General features: G+C 29.8%; 2 protein-coding genes across 5 annotated transcripts; one reads left to right on the forward strand and one right to left on the reverse strand.

Annotated features, from left to right (window-relative positions):
- Nucleotides 1-1,297: 1,297 nt before the first annotated feature.
- Nucleotides 1,298-10,348, reverse strand: LOC107444024 (uncharacterized). The gene is made up of 2 exons (XM_016058070.5): nucleotides 10,205-10,348; nucleotides 1,298-4,338 (listed from the first exon to the last, which is right to left on the reverse strand). The coding sequence occupies exon 2, from the start codon at nucleotides 4,293-4,295 to the stop codon at nucleotides 1,434-1,436; it is 2,862 nt and encodes a 953-aa protein (XP_015913556.1). The 5' UTR covers nucleotides 4,296-4,338; nucleotides 10,205-10,348; the 3' UTR covers nucleotides 1,298-1,433.
- A 495-nt stretch (nucleotides 10,349-10,843) lies between these two features.
- LOC107444039 (uncharacterized) lies at nucleotides 10,844-18,862 on the forward strand. 4 transcript variants are annotated; one of them, XM_071179163.2, is made up of 3 exons: nucleotides 10,844-11,739; nucleotides 15,197-15,310; nucleotides 18,452-18,862. In XM_071179163.2, the coding sequence occupies exons 1-3, from the start codon at nucleotides 11,046-11,048 to the stop codon at nucleotides 18,679-18,681; spliced, it is 1,038 nt and encodes a 345-aa protein (XP_071035264.1). In that variant the 5' UTR covers nucleotides 10,844-11,045; the 3' UTR covers nucleotides 18,682-18,862. The 4 variants fall into 4 exon arrangements, with proteins under 4 accessions (XP_071035264.1, XP_071035265.2, XP_071035266.2 ...); XM_071179164.2 differs by lacking the exon at nucleotides 10,844-11,739 and adding an exon at nucleotides 14,033-14,895 and having other exon boundaries at nucleotides 18,452-18,853; XM_071179165.2 differs by lacking the exons at nucleotides 10,844-11,739; nucleotides 15,197-15,310 and adding an exon at nucleotides 14,033-14,895 and having other exon boundaries at nucleotides 18,452-18,854.
- The last annotated feature ends 2,509 nt before the right edge of the window (nucleotides 18,863-21,371 follow it).

Genomic DNA, 21,371 nt, shown 5'->3' on the forward strand with positions numbered 1-21,371 from the left:
TAATTGAAAGAAATTTAAAGGAAGTCTTTGCGATCTCTTTCTGATGGAATATTTTCAATACTTTATAATTCTAATCATAAATGTAATTAGCTTACATCTCAATGTGTAAGATAATTATACTGTAACTTGAGAATTCGTTATGTTTTAATGTCTGTTGTCATAACTAACACGGATAAAAGTATCATGGTCACGGATTCAAAACTATTTTTTTTTAAAAAACCATCGTAATCTTTACTTATTTAGATAAATATCTTTATAAAAATATTAATTTTTCTAGGCTAGGTGATCCATGCTGAGCTCCCTGCATGTATTGAACACATTGTGAACCAAAAATATTCAAGAGTGAATAATGAATTAAGAGTCCAAACATGGCTTAGATTTAATCTAAGTTCACCATGAAAATAATTGTGTTTTCATATACAAGTAGAGAATTTTTTTGTCTTATGAATCTGGTTTAAAATTATAAAGCGTCGGAAGTCAAATATGTCTAAAACAGCCAACAATCTGATAAAAAGAAGATATTAACTTAACAGTATCGATACTTTAAACGTTAATTCGACCCAAATTTGTGGAATTCTTAATAAGGTGTTAAACTGAATCATATTCTATTCCAGTTGAACCATTATATTGTGTAACGAAATATCAGAATTACGATAATATGGTCATAGTATTAAATTATAATAAATAAAAACCATTTTCAGTTATTTAGTTTTGAGCATTTATCAATTTTTTTAGCCTTTAATTTTGAATAATTATTAAAATCAAAAGCGTAATAATAGTAGGAATAAATAATACAGAAAAATATCTAGAAATTAGGGATAAAGAAATGTGTTACATGTAAATAATGTCTTTATAATTTTTAGTATATTTATGGATACCAAAGAAATCTGGGTTTTCATGAGAGATTATACCTTGTGATTTTGTGACCAATGAATAGTCACCGAAAACAGAACGGTTTTGTGTCATTACCTTTTCATGCTATATTAAGTTACATAATTAATAGAACTGTTGTAAATCTCTTATAATATAATATGTGTATCTCGTATATTATTGTAAATCTGTGTATCTCTTATTGTAAATCTCTTTTTTGTGACCTTTTTTTCACGCATGGTGGCTAGCACCCGATAAAGAATTTGTCTGGTATACAACTAAAAGAAAAGAATCGGTGGAAAATGTACCACATTATTGTTCTAGGACTGTATGATAAAAAAAAACATACAAAAAGTTGTAAAACACATTTTCATAATCTATGATAGCGGACACATAAAAGTTTGCAAAATCTACACTTCGCTTTCAGTTTAAAATGCATTGTACGTTAGCAACGAAGCTAAAGCTAAGTTACCAACAATGTTGTTTATAATATTTGATTTAAATCAAATAAAGCAAAGTTACACAAAAAATATTGATAAAGCTCAAGAAAGTTTGCAGCAGTACTATTCTTTAAGATTTATTTCAATATTTTCCAACAGTTCTTTATAAAGCTTATTATCTGCAATGTTACCTTGAGTCTCCTCCTGATCCGAAAATATCAAACTTCTCGATAATGACAAAATTTTGAAGTACCCTTTGTGATTCAGATCTTTTTTAAATTCTTCCTCTTCATCAAATTTCGTTAGTTTTGTGTCGCTTTTCACTGGTTTCATAACATATTGTCCCATTAGAACTAAAACGTTGTTCCACAATTCCAACTGCACACATCTAGAAACACCTGGTAGCGAGTTCGAATTTATAGTTTGCATTCTTTTCTTTAAATATTCTTCGTAGTCTTTAATAGCAGAATCTTGAGCTTCACACGTTTCACTTCCAGTTATTTCCCTAACACACACTCTTATGTCTCTTATTATTATTTCACTTATCTCTTGGGAAACTAATCTGCAAAATTTCTCTAATCTTTTCTTTGAATCCTCGGCGTCGGGAGGTAAATCCTCAACAGTATCAGTTATAATATCTTCCACACCAGACGCTAGAGCCCACAGATTATTTGCCAAGATGCAAAGGTCTATAAAATCTTTTTCACCAAAAGTTCTTTGCTCACATTGTTGCTCGATTGCTTTGCGTTTAGCAGAATAATATTTTAGGCAAGTGATATACATAGCATCAGCAAAGAGCAAATCACATTTTGAGGATCGTGGATAAGATATAATTTTCCATAAATTTGTCAAATTTTTCCTCATGATTTCGAGCAAAATATCCACCGATTCATTCTGAAGTTTGCGACCATCTACGCTAGTATCTAATTTCGTTCGATCGTCAGCGTTTACTGCGTCTACCGTCATACTTTTAGTTAATTCCAGCCTCTCTTGAAAGCACATCGTGAAGAAGTTCTCTCCAAACCATTTCTGAAATTGACAAATTTGCAAATCTTCTTCCTCTTTCTGCGTTACACGCACTATATATTTCACGAATTGCTTTAGTTTTGAAAATATGCTAAGTCCTTTTTCAATATTAGTAAGTCTATCTTCTTTGGATTCTTCAGTACGTTCTATAAAAGTATTCACAAGGGTTTTCAATGGATCGCTGAGTAGATTGAGACTATCAAACGTAAATTTTGTATATGTTTCATCAGGATACACTCTTTTGATTACTTTATCAGCTGCTTTATGGAAATAAATTAAGTAATCCAAGAGCTCCATGGTATACTTAGCTTCATCATCTGGGAAGGCCTCTTTTATTTCTTCTCTTTTCAATTCTGTCCAATCTTGAGCTTCTGATTTCAACGATTTGAGAGGAGCTGAAGATATCAACAACATTTCCTGACAGGTATGAATGCACCTTAATGAAAATTCGAAATCATCCAAATGTCTTTTATTGTTTGCTAAGTCAAAAGTATGCAATGCATTGAGCATAGTAAAACATTTATCGTGCAAACTTTCTGCTTCTTTTCTATACATGTCTTCTAAAGTATTTTCTAATGACCCTTCAAAGCATTTTTGGTCAATACAATCACCGGTTTCATTTATAAGCCGAAATATTACTCTGAGAGGAATTGCAAAATTTTGAGAACGGGTGCGATTAAAAACTATGAACTTACAAACAGCGTCCTCACATTCACTGAGACCGCTGATTACACTGTGTAAAAAGATAAGAATCATACCTGGAGGCGGAATAATATCCTCCAAGCAATAAATGGGGTTTTCATCTTCCGTATGATTTTTTAACCCGTCATACAAACACTCCTTTATTAGTAGCATATGTCTTTTGAAAATATCCACATTGGTTTTGATTCCAGACACTCCAATTTTAATCTGCACACGTAATCTGCCTTTCTCAACTTTTCTTGTTCGCGATTTTATTACAACCCATTCATCAGTACCTTCCATGGACAGGTTCTTAAGCTCAATTTGAAATAGCCCGATAAATACCGACAGTTTTGTATCGCCACCAAAGCATGAATTTTTGCATGCTATGCACGGCCAGCAGAATTTAGTCTTCACGGTAGTATCAGATTCTATTATTCCCTCTTCATCATTATCCCATACTTCTATCATAAGTGTTTCCTTATTGGGGTCTTTTAATGAAAAATAAAACTCCTTATTCCACACTGGGTGATCGTCGTTATCCATCATTTCAGTATATTCGTAGTTGCGTGATGCCGATACAAGCCAGACCTTACAAAAAGGGTGCCCATATTTGGAAGACATGTTATGCTTTAAACCACATGCCTCTTTTATTTTAACATACAGCGCAAAATTAGGAGCTGGTAATGCTTTAGCTTTGTCAAGGCATTTTTTGATGAGACTAGATCCTATTGGTGAAAGTTCATGTAAATAGGAAATCAGTTCACTTTGATCAATCTCTTGTGGACTTGTGCCAAAATGATGGTATATAGAGTAAGCAGCCACAACAGTCAACATTTCCAAGGTCTTCTGTGACGATGTTGACGCAAGAAGATTATCTACTCTCGACAGACGGAATTGTGGAAAGTTAAAAGAGAGTTTTTTAGAAAAGTTATCTTCTAATTTACCATCTGATGGCCAAGAAAGTTTCCTATGTATTTTCTTACTTTTTTTGAGGTTGAATAAAATTGAACTGCTATGATCTTTACATGGACTATCTACGACAGAGGTGTCGTCATCTGAATCTGTATCGTGTGACCGGAATCCGATGCAAGAATCTAACTTGTCTCGTTGTTGGTTTGAGGACTTAGCTGCGGGATTAGTGTCATCGTCACGCTCCGATTTGGCCCCAACATCTTTGTCTTCTTCGACAGTTTTAGGTTTCGGCTCTGGTTTTTGCTTTCTGGTGACGGTTTCAGGTGTTGGATTTTCTGCAGCGCCTTTCTTTTGTTCCATCATCAGCTCGATGTTCTAAAATGCTTCATGACACACAAGAGTTTTTCTGTAAAAAAAAGGATGAATTATTGGCATGCAGTCAAAGCAGCTGAAGAAAAAATACTGATAATAATTGGAGAGTTTTGTTGATTAAACAATCAATTCCATTTCGTTGGTAATTATTTTCGAGTACCAAGATGAGATAAGCAAATTTAAATGTTCGTCACAATTGAAAATGTCTTATACTATCCAAATGATGTAGACTCAATTGCTTTGCTAAGTGAAAATAGCTTTTATCTAAGGGTTCAAAGACAAGGTATATGAATGAGTCCATTGACCCCAAATTTTTGTAGATATATTTTTGTAAAGATATATTTTGTATGCTAATAATTATTGTTGTAAAATTAACAGGAAAATTAGCTAAAATATATTGCCTGGAAACATTTTGTTTTATTTCAAATTTTGAAACATTTCCAAAAAGGCTCGCTAATCAAATATTTTCCTGTACTAAGAATTGTGAAAATATAATTGCGTTTTAAGAAAATCGATACTTTTTTGGTTGAAACATATTAATCAAGTAAGGAATATGCATTTGACATTCATATAATACTTTCATTTTCATTCGTATTTATCATTTACTCATTGCATTCATTGTACACATGGTGATTTTTTCGTACAATTTACACAACCTAAACTATTTAAGAGGTTAACCTTTCTTAAAATAACATTTTATTCTTTTCATGATAATCATGGTTAAAATTGCATCTTGTGTGATTCCTAAATTATATATAGTTTACCAATGACAAAATTTATTTAAACGAAATTAACTTTATTTTATTTTCAGTAATGGAATTTCATTTCCTACTCGTTTTACTCCCCAATCCCCACGATTGTATCACACTCAGTTTTAGTTCTTAGCGATAAACAGACTGTTGCATCAAAATTAGGAATTATTCGGGAAAATTGAGATAAAGCATATACCTAATCCTTTTGCTCAGTTGCCGTTTCAAATTCATTTATAAATTCTTATTTAATGTTAGTTACTATGCAAGCTCTTTCGATATTTTTCGAGAAAAAATATTACTGATCAAAGTGCGAAAAGTTAATTCATAATATTTCCTTAGAAATTTTAATAGTAATTTCGAATTCATTATTTTGATTGTTTTTGTTGTCCGGATTCGTAAAAGCACATCCTATACGGGATAAGACAGAGTTGGCGAAAATTCCAATTGGCGACGTAGGAGTGCTCTCGATAATCGCCAAACACCTGTGCTCTGATGTTTTCTGTTTTATTTTCGGTATAGTATCATTCACCAAGTTTAATATGGATGCGACACGTCTTAGCTTTAAGGAAACGGATCTTCCTAAAAATTTTGCGAATATCATTACTAAAAATGATGGGAAAATGAGGAATATTCGATGTTCAATTAATTCATACAATGTTTGGATTAATTCATACCAGTTTGGATTGATACATTTAGTATAAAAACCTACACATCATGGATTCATGGTAAACCTTACCAAATAAGACCAGAAAACTTCTTTGAAAGAATAAGAACACCCTTTATGCAATATGTGTAAATGAAATATATTTTTAAAATGGTGCATTATTTTTTTAATGCATTTTATTATTTTACTACGGGGAGACCACCATAAAAATGAAGTATCTACCGACTTTTATCTTGAAAGAATATAAAGGAATTAAATAAATTTTTCCTGAAGGTGATGTGCACATCACGGCAAAAAAAGTAATTTAGAAATTTTACAATAAATACTTCTAGTAATGGAATAAAGCATTTTGAACATAAACTTTTTACAAAGTTTCATTTTAAACTTGTTATAAGTTTAAGGTTTAACTCCAGGTTTTCAGTCTGAAGTTACAAAATAAAATAACTGTCACATAATAACTTTTAATTGTTTTTCAAATTTTTTTTTTTATTAAATTCTTATTAAATCAGATAAAATTAGATATCATTTATATAAAATTGGACATTTTTATAGATTCAGACTAGATTTCAGTTGGATAAATGACATTTAGAGTTTGAAATGTCACAAGGAATCAAAGAAAAATCCCTTCATTTACACTTTTTTTTTCTCTAGATCAGTTGCAAATATATTTTAGCGCTGACAAATTTTAAATTTTTAAAATTATTGATTATATCATGTTTGTAAAAGAACTATTACTTAACTAGGGAGATAATTTTTAGAATATTTATCGTTTTTGTAATAACTTATATGTTTTTATTAACTTCTTAAAAAATCTTCGTAAAAAAATTACTTTATTCTTTTATTAAGATTGATTTCAGCGACAACTAAAACAGGTTATATTAACTATATAAACTAAATTATGTAAATATATAAACTAAATTATAAACTAAATAAACTAAAAAATATGTTATTTAAACTAAAACAGGTTATATTATCATTTTTCTTACAACAATAGTTAAATAGAATTAGTTCTCTAAAATATGGCTCCAATAAAACATGCGAGAGCGGAGCAAGCAGGGAGTTTATTCAATACATGTAACTTATTGACTATTTTATACTAGTAAAACTGTAAATTTGAGCAGAATGGTTTAATAGTTTCTGAGAAATTAAATGTTAAAAAATATGAATTTTTTAAATTTTTATTTCTTAACTATTTGACCGATTCTGCTAAAATTTCGATTTTTGTTATATATAACTACATAATTTCATATATAACTACATAATTTCATATGAAACTTGCATACCCTTAATGGGAAATATCGATTAATACCTGTTGTAAAAATATTTTCTTTTATTATATTTTCATATTTGTTTATTTGTCAGAATAAAAATTTCAGGACTTGAATGGATGCTTGTTTTATGATTAATATCAGTATTATTATTTTGTTAAGTAATCCTGCAATGTTATAATCAATGTTATCGCTATATCAAAGAGACACTTAATTTTAAACAGTTTTAGTCAATAAATGTTTTACTAGTGATTAACTATCAAAATTATGTATGATGTTTTCTATGACTAACCAACCTATGCATATTATTTTCGCAAAGCTATGTTTTGTCATCAAATTCAATAAAATTATTTCATTCAAAATATATGCTTAACCCTACACTTGAATTTGTTTGAAAATAAAGAATAATAATTATTTTCGCAAAAAGACGCTCAAACCTCCGTCAATTTTTATTTTTATTTTTCATTTTATTTTTTCAAACGCATAAAAACATAAAAATTAAATAAAATGAAAAAAAAAAATAGTTTAATTTCATTATTCCCTTCTAACCGAAAAATAACTTATTTTCACAGAATTGATCAGGTAATACAAGAAAAATACGGAGAAAAAAAAATCAGTTACTATTGTTTGGGAGACGTGGATTTCTGGCTCTTAGCGTATCCGCTTAACTACGTATACAATGTTACATGTTCAGCGTAAATATAAATAACAGAATCTTTTCAATAACGAACACAAAATCATATAAGAACTGAAATGTAAGAAATGAAGTGACTGAAGCTTCTAATCGCAGCAATACCGAAATATACCGAATACATCTTACTGATATGCCATTAGGCTTAAAACTAAGGAAGCTACACGTGCGGAAACAGCATGTTCCTCAACATTGAAACTAGCACAGACTTGTGGTAAATTTTGTTTGCCTTACTAAGACAAGCACATTTGCAGATGTGCAAAACAGTTTTCGACGCTTAATTAAGGAGAACATCAGAGCAAATTCAATTCAAAATAAGCTTTGCAAATATGTAAAGAGGCCCAGTGAAGGGTTAAGATTTCAAAGCTAATCATGAACATAACTGTTAATTTGATCTTATTTATTAATTAATTTACTTATTTTATTTCCAGCAGCAGCACTTGAAGTGTATATCATTTGCTGGGGGGTAAAAGCACTCCGCACTAACCCATAAGGAATAACAAAACGAAAAAACAAAAAAATATTTAAAAAAATAAAAACATTCGAAATACAAAAACAATTAGAACAAAGAAACGTTAAATAGAATATCAACAATAGAAATATAAACAGAGAATGGGGTGTAATGCAGTAGGCCTCTTTGTGGTGCAACCTGGGTAACGCCAAATCTGTTACAACTTGCAGCGTGCAGGCCGGTGTGGAGATTTTCTCTTTTTTACGAATGCTCCATTGGACTGCTGGTAGTTTAATTCAATCAAAGGAAGCTTGAGGCAGGCCCGTAGCCAGGGGGGGGGGGACCGTCGGGACAAATCCCCCCCCCCCCGAAATTCTGGGATTTAGACTTTTTAGTCTTTCTTTGAGCCTCTCGGTAAAAAGAAAAACAAAAACTGTCGAATCAAACCTTTTATTAACTAACTTTATTAAGCATATTTCGGGATATTCTGGTTTGACCTAAAAAAGTAATCGAAAAATTTTCTTCAAATCCCCGTCGCATGTCTTTGTAAACTTTGTTTACAAATTGATTATAATTATTATGTAATATTAATTGAAAAATAAGTATTATGTAATATTTTTTAATTACTAGTTTAAGTTTTGCAAACAACAGAATAAACAATATTTGTTACAACGTTTTTCACCTACTTTGTATATCTGAAACTGCCCTTGCTTCTCACCATATCCCTCCCCCCCGAAAAAATATCCTGGCTAGCTACGGCCTTGGCTTGAGGCTACAATTTATTATTTTATTGCTAATGTAAATAATATACTATTGTTGGCGAATAATATCTGAAATAAAAAAAATCAATGTTTTCTTAATGTTTCTTTGCGAAATTTTTATTCCCCGTTATAAGTTATTTGATAAACGAAATAAATACACCTCGGTTAATTTCACTACATTTGTTATGAAGATGAAAAAAGCGTTGAATTTTAATACAATTTGAAAAAATTGACAGCTGATGCAAAAGAATTTGATTTGCTATCTAACTATCTCAAAACAAAACTGTGGAGAAAAAAAATCTCAAGGTAGGAGCATAATCATGCAAGATAATTTTTTTTCTACCTAGCGAAGTTTAAGTTTAAGTTAATTCATTTTTCGGAAATATACTGTGTTTGGCGTAAAAAAAATATAAACAATTCCTAATTATTCAAGTTTGCGAACAACAATGTTAAGTAATCCTAATATAAAACAGTTCTTTAGATGAATTTAACTATAGGAGCTTCCTAAACATACACTTTAAGAAAAATAGGTTTAACATTTCATTTAATCATAGTAATATCTGTATCTTAAACTACAGTACGATGATGAAAGTGTATTTAATTTCCATTAGTAATTTTATACAGACCTTAAGAATTATCTTAAACTTCAATTAAAAATATATAAAAACTAATGAAATAAAATAGCATGGAACACATTAATGCATCAAGCCAATAGAACCGTTAAAATAGAGTTTTTAACTTAAATGTTGTTCTTTTTCGGTTCCTGCAGTTCTAAAATATGACATTGTTTAAAGCTACTTAAATTCTGTTAAATCCATAACCTATGAAATATTAAATAAATCTATTAAATACAGATACCAGTTTGAAAATTTAATTTTTTAAGCTTTAGTCATAATAATTAATACTAATCACGTAAATAGTAAAATTTGAGAAATAGTAAGCAAAATACAATTTTATCTTTGCCGGTCAAAAGACTCTTTGGGTAGCATTTTTAGAAATAAAATAACCACCAATCAAAATTTTAATCCTTTCATTCAAAATTTCAATCCTTTCAGCCATTTTTTATTGCTTGAATTCTAGGTATAAAGTAAAAATCAAACTCGTAGTAGTTTTGATTTTTTAAACATAATTAGGTTATGTTAGCGGATACTATTCAAAAGGATTTTAACAGTTACGAGATAAAATCAAACGAAATTTGAACAAAACTCCTATGAAATAAATTGTTCACCTAAAGTAATGCTGTTCTAAAAGTAAACATTGGATTGTAAATTATTTCAACGGGGAAGTCTCTGTAAAAACTAAAAAGAACTTACTTGTAAAAAGGTAAACATTATCGTTCGTCAATATGTAAATCGAAAATAAACTTATCAAAAACTTTAGAAGCACAAATATAAAAACTAAATTCTTTTTGTTTGAAGATTTTTATATGCTGAAATTGTATAATTTTAATCAAATATAATGTTTGTGATAGTTTGCTGTTCCAATATTGCTTATGCTAGCTTTCTTATTTTTAAATGTTCGGAATAATAATACTGTGAAATATAATTTACAGTTGTTGAGTTTTGATGACACTGCAAATAAAAATGTCCAAGGTAGAGGCTAAACTATATCATTGAAAAGAATATCAATCGTCTTAATTATTTGGTTGTGAATGGCAGCAAACTGTTTGCAGTATTCTTATTGGGCGATAGGTATTCCTATCCCAATAGAAATGTATTCCTATTGGTTGCTATTGATTGATCTACCCTGGCTAAGGCTCCTATACTATCATATATTCAGGGGCTCTAACCCTGGCAGTGGACAGGTAAGTAAAATGACGTCAGCATAGAAATCTCCAATAATTAAAAATTTCTAGTGTGTAAAAGTTTAATAAAAATTTAAAGCGTATTGATGAAAACTTTTTTTTATCTACACTTTTAACTGCCTGTTTGAATTATCAATTACACAAAACATTAGATAAACAAAAAACTGAAAGAAGCTTAGCTCAGAGTAGATATATTTTATCTTTAGAAAAGGATTAAATATTAAATAAAAAAGAAGGCGAAAACTTTCCTAGATGCTGAACTATTGTAATTAAACTCAGTTAAGTACCTTGTCTAATTATTTAATTGATAATAACATTCATTACAAGTATTTTAGTTTAAATTTTCAAAAATGTTTTGTATACCTCATGAATTTATCACCTTTGAGAAAGAAAAAATTGATATTTCTGTAACTATATCTTCCACAACTAAGCTGAAAGTCTTTAACAATATGATTCAGAAGTCCAAACAAGAAGATTTTCAAGCTAAATGTATAAGATGTGGCACAATAATGTCCGAAAAGCGGTCGATATTAGTTAGAATCCATCCTCCTTTGAAACATCCGGAGTATATTGCAAATAACGAAACTGTTGGTAATGTAGAAGAGACATGTTGTTGTTGCACGTGCGGTACATCAAAATCATTTCATGGATTTATTCATCCTATAGATTCCAATCAGAATTGTAGTGTGAGTCCAAATAGGAATATAAATTCTTTGAAATTAAATTATGGAAAATTTAAAGAAATTCTCACCAATAATTCCACTGTAAACGAAAATGATCGAAATTGCTCATTTGCACCCAGATCTTCACCACAGATACAAAGGAATTACAACCATCCTTGCTCAGATTGTCATGTGACTTTAGTATTAGATTCTAGTAAGGATTTTAACGAATATAAATTTTTACTGATGCTACAAGCAGTTGAGAAATCAGCTGAATGTTTTTCAAAAGGAAGCCAAACCTGTAATTTTACGTCTGCGGATGTTGGTGTTGGAGTAAGTATGTCTAACGATCTTCCAGAAGTGGCTGTTGTATTAAAAGATGGTAAGTTTCATTGATATCACGGTATTTTTTGAAAAGTTTTCAATGCAAAATTAGTATACAGTACACATTTGGTGATTTAGGTTGGTAGGTACATTACATACGTAGCACTAGGGCTGCACAATAAGCTATTGGCGACGGTCTGGGAAATATCCCCGAGGATTATCCGAAGACATGCTATCGTAATTTTCATCCACTGCAGAAAAGATCCTCTGCTTTGGTAGCCCAATGACCTGCGCGCGAAGAGAGCACTTTACGGTGGCACAATTTAACGAGGACCGACACAGCACATCCACGGTACCTACACAGGCTGATCAGAGTGGTCACCCACAAGCTTACTGACAGCAGCCAGTGAGGCTTGACTTGGGTGTTCTACTGGAAACTACGTCTTTTCACTGCGTCTATCAGACTACTGCGGGACACATGTGATTTAGAAAAATACATATTTTTTGATACTCACTCCAAAAGTTTTGATTGAGTGCATTAAGACTTCTTAATTTCTTAATCAAATCTCTTTATATTTGAAAAAATAAACATAAAATAATTTTGATTTGCGGTTATTACGAAAGCAATAACATGTCAGTTTCATAGTGGCAACAATTTCCAAAATCGAGCCAAGTTCTGTAGTATGAAAAATTTTCTCAGATTTTATTTCAATCCGGAATAAATAAAGTTATTATTTTCTTTAATTATCGGGGTTTATTAACAGATGCCGGGCACTTTCATTTAAAATGCGCCATGGACAAAACTTTTACGCTGTAAGGAGTTCAATCCATCGCGAGCTTTAATGTTTCGTATTTTTCATTACTTAAGATGTTAAATGCTAAAAAAAATTATTTTTGATAAATTCTTTATAAAATAATTAACTAAAAATTGCTGATCATTTACTCCAGTATTTTTGAATGCTAGCTCAATCAAATCATTATAAACAAAATATGCACCAATGTAACTGATAGATAATTTATTTTACTTTCAAAGAATTAACTATTGAGTGCAAAATGAATCATAATCAAAAATAGTTAAATTTAAATTTATTTTAAGAACGGCATTTTCCAAAATGCTACCGTGGAATGTAAGTTTCATTTATAGAAATTTAACGGGAAAAGTATTTGAAATCCTAATGCATTGATAACAATAAGAAAAACATTTTTTTGTAATGTTAATGTTATAGGATTTATTTATATTGAAATACTGAAATATCGTGCAAAAATCGCCAAAAAAACCATGGAAAAAATTCTTAAATTAAAAAAAATAATAAGAAATACAAAATCGGGTTTTTATATGCAATCCATTTTTCAATTGTCATAGCGTATTGGTGCAAAATAAAATTTTGCACCCAATACACTCTGGATTCACACATAGATTATATTGCAATACGTTAAGGCCATATGGTTTTGGTCTTAAGTGTATTTTCAACGAAGCAGACAAGTGTCAATAAATCTATGAGTTCCTTATAAACTTGTACATTCAGGCAAAAAGTAAACTAATCTAAAAATACCATTTCGAAAAAAATCTGCTGCTTTCTGAGCAAAATTAGTTTCAGATTTGAAATTCCTACATCAGAATTAGATACGATCAAGACTTGTAAAAATGCCACAAAAAATTTGTTCCCCAGTGTTATAGATAAAAATAGATGATTTTTAATGATATCCACATTTTTATTATTTTTAAGGAAAAAATGCGCATTGGTCACATACCCCATACATACTTGTTCAATATTCCAGAAAATGTTTATTTTTTAATGTGAAGAGCTATTATTCAGTATTCGCTACCTTGAAATTTTCTTAAGATTAAAGTGCCCGTTATTCTTTTTAATATCAATTTTCCTAATATATCTTAGCGTGAAATTTCCATATTTCCCCTGCAAAAAGAAAATTAAAAAAAAATAGCATAATTTTTTTTTCATTTTTAAGTGAAATACTTAACTGAATGAATATAATAATATAAAATAAAAATACTACATTGTGAATAACTTGAAACTCAAGAGCTTCTAAGTTATCATATCAAATTTCGGAATGTATACTTACCTTATCTTCTAGTCGTTTTACTACACATGCACGAAATTTATAACTCATTTTATTATGAAATGGTTTTAGGTACGAAACTATTATTTTGGAATATTTTTTTTTGTCATTTTTCAACTCAAAAGCATTAAGAATATGCTTCACTAATACTTTAATTAATTTAGAAATATAATTTAGGAAAATTAATTTATTAATTCTATTACGGTTAACATCAGCAAAAACGTTTTTGAATTTTATTACCATTTTTTTTAGTTTATAGTAGTAAATATTTTTAAACATACATAAATAACTTCCAAAACAAAATAAAAGTTTATTAGAATTCCATTACTGTTTTAAATTTTCAGTTATCAAGTCTAAACGGAGATCAATGTACGTTATGTTACGCTCTATCCTCTCAAAATGTTATGTTGTGTTCACTCATATTGTTAAAATTTTGTGATCAGCATTATTTTAGAAAAATAACTTCAGACAAATATAAGCATAAAAATGTCTCAGGGTCCTAAAAAGCCATGTGCAGTATGCAGCATACGTTTTAACACCATTGATTTAAATGAACATGAAAACGAATGTTTTGAAAAAATTCAGAGTAAGCATGAACTGTACATGAATAAAAGGGAAAATGTAAGCAGCTCTGAAAGCAGTAACAAGATACAAACGAAAGAGGGAAGCATCGAGATGACAAAGGATGAACCAGAATCATTCATAAAAGTTAAACAATCTAATTCAAGTACGCCAGAATCTGGTAGCACATCGGATGCTCAAATAAAAGACGGATATACGCCGATTAAAACTGTTAGCTATAATAATAAGCAATCTAAAACCTTTGGCGAAGAATCAGCTGTCCCTGTTTCAAGTGCTAAAAAAATTGATATACCAATGACTCCAGAGAAAGCTCAACGTCAAGCTTTGCTTGCAGAGATAAGAAGTAATAAGTCTAAACAATTAAAACCAGTTAAAATCATTGACAAAGAAGTGAAACGTAATCAACCAATTAAGAAGGATGATCAAAGTAGTGCTGTTCGTGAAATTGATTACGATCAGGAACAACAGAATATATCTGAGCCTAAATTAAGTGATAAAGAATTATTAGAGACTACTCCTTATACTAAAGATCAAAAGCAATCTACAGTAGATGGTAAGTATTTGCCAAATGTTTCTAAAATATTTTAAATAAAGTTCCTTCAAACAAATACTTGCATTTTAACAGTCAAAAGCATCTTACAATGATTTATAAAATGAAAGCATTTTCTTAATTTAGTTTTTATAAATGTCCTAAGTGTAGTTTTTGTTTTAACATTACTACTTATTATTGTGTAACAAGTATTGAAAAACAATTCACTTATAACTGTTTTTAAATAATTTTTCTTTAAATATTAATATTTATTATTTCATATATGTGTGGAATTGGAATACAATTCATTTATAACTATAACTAGAAGGAGATGAGAGCCAACAATATATATCTGAACCTAAACTAAGTGATAAAGAATTATTAGAGACTACTCCATATCCTAAGTATACAGAAGATGGAAAACAATCTACAGTAAACGGTAAGGATTTGGTAAAAATTCTAAAAATATTTGTAGTATTAATCTAATTTTCAACAAATACTTACATTTTAACAAACAAAAACAAGTTGCAATGACTTTATAAAATTGAATAAGAATACTTCTTTTCAATTTGATATTTTTATTAGCCTGCAAGTGGCTTTTGTGTATGCACTATTATTTTTTATTGAGTATCTAGTTGGATAACTCAATTTTCCACTGAAGATCCATGCTTGAAGAAAATGCGAGTTTCAGTCATTTCTGGATCACTAAAATCAGAATTTATCGTAATTTTTATGTCAAATAGAATTTATCGTCAATCGAAACTCTGACCATTTTCCAACTAGCTAGAGAACTCAGATCCTTACTAGAGTTCTGTGTTTGAGGACAATAACAAGATTAAATTGTGGTTTCTTGATCGTTATAAACAGAGTTTATCCCCATATTAATATTTACAGGAATTTATCACCAGGCAATGACCCCCAACATTTAAAAAAATTCCTCGCTGTAGGGAATACCAAGCAACTGTATACTAGGCAATAGCCCTTAAATTTAAAAATTACCAATGAGTAGAATATGATGAAAGTGTATGCAAAATGTATTTGTTTACCACATTTACCAGAGATGTACTAATTATTACTCATATTATTAATTATAACAGCCCAATTAGTCAATGTGACAATAAGTCAGTAATGTATGAACCATTACCCGGTATTAACTGCTCTTTTTTAAGGTGAAGAGTTCTTGTTCGGTTTACACAAGACCGGCACTTTCTACTCTTTTATTTCATAAGATGCTATGCTATTGCCCGGTTTTGCGTTGGCCAATTTTACTGGTGTTTTCTTTTTTTTTTAAAGTAAAGGGTAATTCCGCAGTTTTTTTACATAATTGCTTTAAAAAATGTTTAAAAAAACAGTTTCCAAATTCTCGAATCGAAAATAGATACTTTCTACTGTCCTAGTCTTGGAGAAAATACCAGCGTGCATTCCTTACTCTTTAGCATTTCCTAAAGAAATGCTTGGAATTAAAAGGTGCTTTAATTTCATTGCTCTTGAAGAATTAAATGGAAATTGTTTCACAGGGGCGTATTACTTTATTTTGCCTAGATTCTTTAAATGCTTGTATTTTTATTATAAACGAAGAAATATTTAGTGACTATAATTTCGTTCAAAATATACGTGTATTAAATATATTAGGTTAGCACAAGTGCAAAATAAGTTATTTTTGTTATTTCACAAAATACTAAACAATGCTTTTAAATTTTTTTCGAATTAACAAAGTAGATAATTTCATAGCTAGTAGACAAAACTTTTAAATTTTGAGCAAGATTTATTTTTCAATTTTAATCAGATTCAGGGTACTTTTTTGATCGGCACTTTAAAAGACAACATGCGTTCTTCAGATTCTCCTTATTTATTTTGCCGTATTTGTGGCACGCGGTACCGAAGTGACAAAGTAGATCAGCATGAAAAAATATGTTTGGAGAAATCACAAGGAAAGGAACAAACGTGGTTAGAAAAAGAAGCTCCAAGTAACGTTTACTTACATCAAGCTTTAAGCAGCATGTCTGAAGCTCAATTAAATGCTTCTGACGAAGAAACTGAGGAAATATCTAAGTCAGACACAGATGAAAAATCCCAATCAACGCCAGAAAGACCACCCAAACTAACATCACTAGAACAGCTTGATAAAGACAAGAAGGAAATGGTTGAAACGCCTTATCCATCTCCATCTTCAATAACAAATGACAATCAAATGAGGACCTCAAGAGTGCCACAGAGGTCAAGACCCTCTAAAAAAATAGGTGAAAATCCAAAACAAGCTTGGAATGCAAATGCCAAGAAACCATTAAGTGCTAAAATCGAAATGCCTAAGTCTACTAAGAAATATAGGCATTATCCAGTATCTTGCGAATTTTGCAACAAAAAGTTTCAACCTGCGGAATTGCGAAAGCATATTCGAAAACATCATGCTGATGCTCATTTGCCGATTCATCTAAGAGGTACAGATCAGGGTAAAATCCCTCCTCCCGACAAAGAAAAATCCAAGAAAAAAGTTAGAAAGGTTGGTGACGGCCCGCGTTTTAGAATCTGTTACATTTGTGGAAGACAATTCGGTAGCAAGTCATTGCCAATACATGAACCAAAATGTCTTGAAAAATGGAGGATTCAAAATGGTCAGTTGCCTCCAGATAAAAGAATGCCTGAACCTATAAAACCCAAAACTTTATCAGGTGTGCAAAAGATAATTTTTAAAATTTTTGACATTTTAAGTAAGATTGTACATTTGTACTTTGCCTGGTATAATGAAAAAACTAACAAACTTATCAACGATTATTAGCACAGATCGCAAAATTTTACGTATTCAAAATTTGTACTTTGTGTTTCGTCAAACTAAATGTATTTTTCAACTATTCTAATTACCTAACTTTTCACACACTAAAGTAATTTCTATCTTGGTATTATGGCGAACTAATGTATTTTTCTCGATAGGCTTTCAATTTTAATTTTTTCCTAGAAATTATTCGCATGGTTTTACTCAAATATTCTCGGTTTTACTGAGAAAAATTTTCCAATTTTTCCTAAGATCCAATTTTAATTGAGTTCCGATATCCAAACATAGTTTAAAAAGTTATAATTTAAAAGTAACAATATATGATTTGTTGAGAGATAAAATTTACCAAAAATAAACAAAACAAAGATTTCCCGCAAAATTGAAATGGAATGCATTAAGGAGGTATTAGGCCAATTCTTAAAAATAGAGATACTTATTCTTTTTCCTGTTTTCAAAATTAATTTTCCCATTCAAAGAATTAACTATAATAATAGTTTACATTCATGGCAATATAGAAATTTGCCACACTTTTTCAAGCGAAATATTTTTTCTGTCAAACTGTTCTGTTCGTTACTATTGTTTCCAGATGACTTTTCGAAATTTCCACTAGCTAGCAGCACATTGCACAGGAAAATCTTAGTGTCTACTACTACTACTATTATTAGTGTCACATAAATCATGGTGATTTTCTCCAAAGGTGCTCTCTGGGACAGTATGAAAGCTTTTCATTATACTACCCCAAGCCCTTCATTTATACAACTCTCGAATTGATGAATGTAATATTATCTTTTGAAATTGTTTCTCTTATAGAATCAGAACTGGATGAAAATCTGCATGGATCTGAAGGTTACAGTAAACAGTTACCTGAGTTAAATTCGGAGAATGAAGCGGCTTATCAGAGTCACATGATGAATCTGGTTCCGTGCTCTTATTGTAGCAGAAGATTCAATCCGGACAGGATAATGATTCACGAGAACGCATGCATTGAAAGACCAAAGAAAAGAGAATACATCACTCCAGATAATGTTGAGAAGAAATAGATGAGTTACTTAATTTGCACAGTTAATTTATTAGAGAATTTATTGGTTACAGCAATTAAAATCAACGTGTTTTGTTAATTGTTTTCTTTTTGTTAAAGTTTTTTTCAATGATGCACACAAAAATTTAATTTAGCTCAACTTGAATTTACTTAAGGCCGTTTCTCGAGCACTCTGATGAGAAAAGTTTTTTAATCGAATGATATGATATTTATATAACTGCTGTAACTTAGTTATATTCGTGGCTGTTAGGTTAAGTTTTGCTTATATTTTGTCCCTTCAACTAATCATGAAAATGACGTAAAATAGCAATTTGATGAAAAACAACAGTTTTGTGGATATGAAAAGTGTTTGTGATCTAGATTTATATTATTTGTAAAGCTAGTCCAACGCTGCTTTGTCTAGATTCGTAAAAATGGCGAATTTTCGATTGATTTTCATTTGGGTGGATAAAGTTCGTCAAACTGGGGATTATTGAAAAAAGTTTAATAATTTTTTAAAGATAATTTTTTGCTGCCAAATAGTAAAAAGAGTTTAAAATCATAGCTTTGTTTGGAGTTCAAGGAGTTTGGAGTGCCATGTTCTAAATTGTCATGATAAAATTATGATGCTTTACAATATTTATCAAGTTTATAACGTATCAATAAAACCATACTTTTTGTAAATGTTTCCAAAATCTTTACCAAAGCGCTTTGGTAATATTTATCTAGTTTTTTGTTATTTCCATAGAGCCAGGAACAGGGTAAATTTTACCTTATTCCGATAGTTTTGAACATTATCTTTTTTTCTCAGTGTAATGAATATAAGTTCAGTCGTTAGTTAAATTATTTCGGATGAAACTAGTTTAAAATAATTTCTCACTTTACTTTTATTCTGTTGATAAATACATTGAAAAAATAAATAAAGCTAATGCATACGTGGTATAGATCTACGCAAACTTGAAACGCTTTATTGGGAATTAAAAATTTGTAACTAGCTGTGAAGTTTTTCAGCTAACTTAACCCCAAATTAATAACTTTTAAAAAAATTATTTTATATAGTGTTCGGTTAGTTTATTACTGACTAGATTTTTCTTTCCTTTAAATAGTGTAGGCTTAAATTATTTGATTTTACTGAAAAGGAAATAGGTCATTTTGCTAAAATAAATTTTCTTCTGAAATACAGGTCATTTGGCTAAAAGAAAATTTATGAATAAATAGAAACTATTTTACAAAAAAAAATTTTCTTCTGAAAAATAAAAGTCATTTATACTGAAAGAAATTTTCCATTGAAATATAGGTCATTTCACAAAAAAATCGACTTAAAAAATATAGGTCATTTTACTAAAGGAAATTTTCTTAATTCTTACAGCGTATTAGGGTGACACTGATTCTGATTAGAATGCATCGTTGTTTCATAATTTATGATACTAGTAAAAGCATTAAAAGTTATTAGAAGCATTAAGTGAGTTAAACTTAAATTGAAAGAAAAATGTATAATGTCAAACTAATAATATTTTTTAATTTTGTATAAAAGACCTAACACGGCCTTCAATTCTTCAAAACTTATTAAATCAATTGCGTTTTCTGGGTTGACAGAAAATAATTACTTTAAAAAATTGTCAATTTTGATAAAGTACTCAGAAACCTTGAAAACTGCCAAACTAAGTTGTAACTAAAAATTATTATAACGATCTAGTGGAAAGACTATACTGTATGGTCTTTCCGCTATGGTCTTTCCGCATACTGTCAGAAAATAATAAGCTCAATCATTTTCTGGAAAAGTTTTGTAATAAGAGTTTAGGTACAAGAGTGCATGTAAATACTTCATGAAAAAGCCTTTTTACTCTAAGAAAATTTTATATTTTTTCTAAATGAAATATTTTTAGATAAATAAAAAAATTATTCAGTTACCCATGATGAGCGGAGTTTAAAAAAATAAACAAGCTTTCTAAAAGAACATTTGATTCCTGTCGTAATAACAGAAGCACTTTTTTCGCAGTTCAAAAAAGTTTTCACTGTGTTAATGTTCACAATTAATGTTAAGCTCAATGTTTAAAATAGATCTTTTTTAATGAAAGCTGCTCAGGCACTTTATTATTGCAGTCAGTTTATTTGCTTGAAACTTCATGGAGATTAATTTGACATCTCCAGTCATCATAGTATCAAGTTTCATCAAAATTGGCTGCTGCAATATGGACAAAGATTTTTTTTATCATGGAACTGATGATTGTGTCTTTATTTAAAGTAATTGTATATTTCCAATTGTTTATAACAAGTATCATCACGCCTACATGTAAGAAATTTCGGACTGAGCTACGGTAAGAAAAAATCGGCACTCAGTGGAGCCGGTAATTTTTATCATAAAATCCATTTTTACAGGAACATGTTACGGAACTAAAAAATCTGATATACCATAATTTTTAGAGTAATAATTACCGTAAATAAATAAATATTAATTCTAATTAAATAAATATTGCTGTAAAATTGATGGCATAATATTTTATGCTGAAAATAAATTTTATGAAAGATACACCCAAAGTGCCTGTACTTTATACCCAAATTTTTTCCAAATATTTTATAGTGTACAGCAGATATAATTGTCCTGTGTCATAGACTTAATCATAAATATTTTAATTATTTATAATAAAAATAACTAATTATATCAAATAATTAAAAATTCAATTCTCAACTGATCAACAAGCTCTAAATACA

This window comes from Parasteatoda tepidariorum, chromosome 6 (genome assembly GCF_982258835.1).
Source record: "Parasteatoda tepidariorum strain Cologne lab strain chromosome 6, Ptep-v5.0, whole genome shotgun sequence".
Lineage (NCBI taxonomy): Eukaryota > Metazoa > Arthropoda > Arachnida > Araneae > Theridiidae > Parasteatoda > Parasteatoda tepidariorum.

Coding starts and splice junctions, on each gene's coding strand:
- LOC107444024 (XM_016058070.5), bottom strand. CDS start 4,295: ATGATGGAACAAAAGAAAGGCGCTGCAGAAAATCCAACACCTGAAACC.
- LOC107444039 (XM_016058086.4), top strand. CDS start 16,697: ATGCGTTCTTCAGATTCTCCTTATTTATTTTGCCGTATTTGTGGCACG. Junction 17,541..18,451: donor AAAACCCAAAACTTTATCAG/GTGTGCAAAAGA, acceptor TTTCTCTTATAG/AATCAGAACTGGATGAAAAT.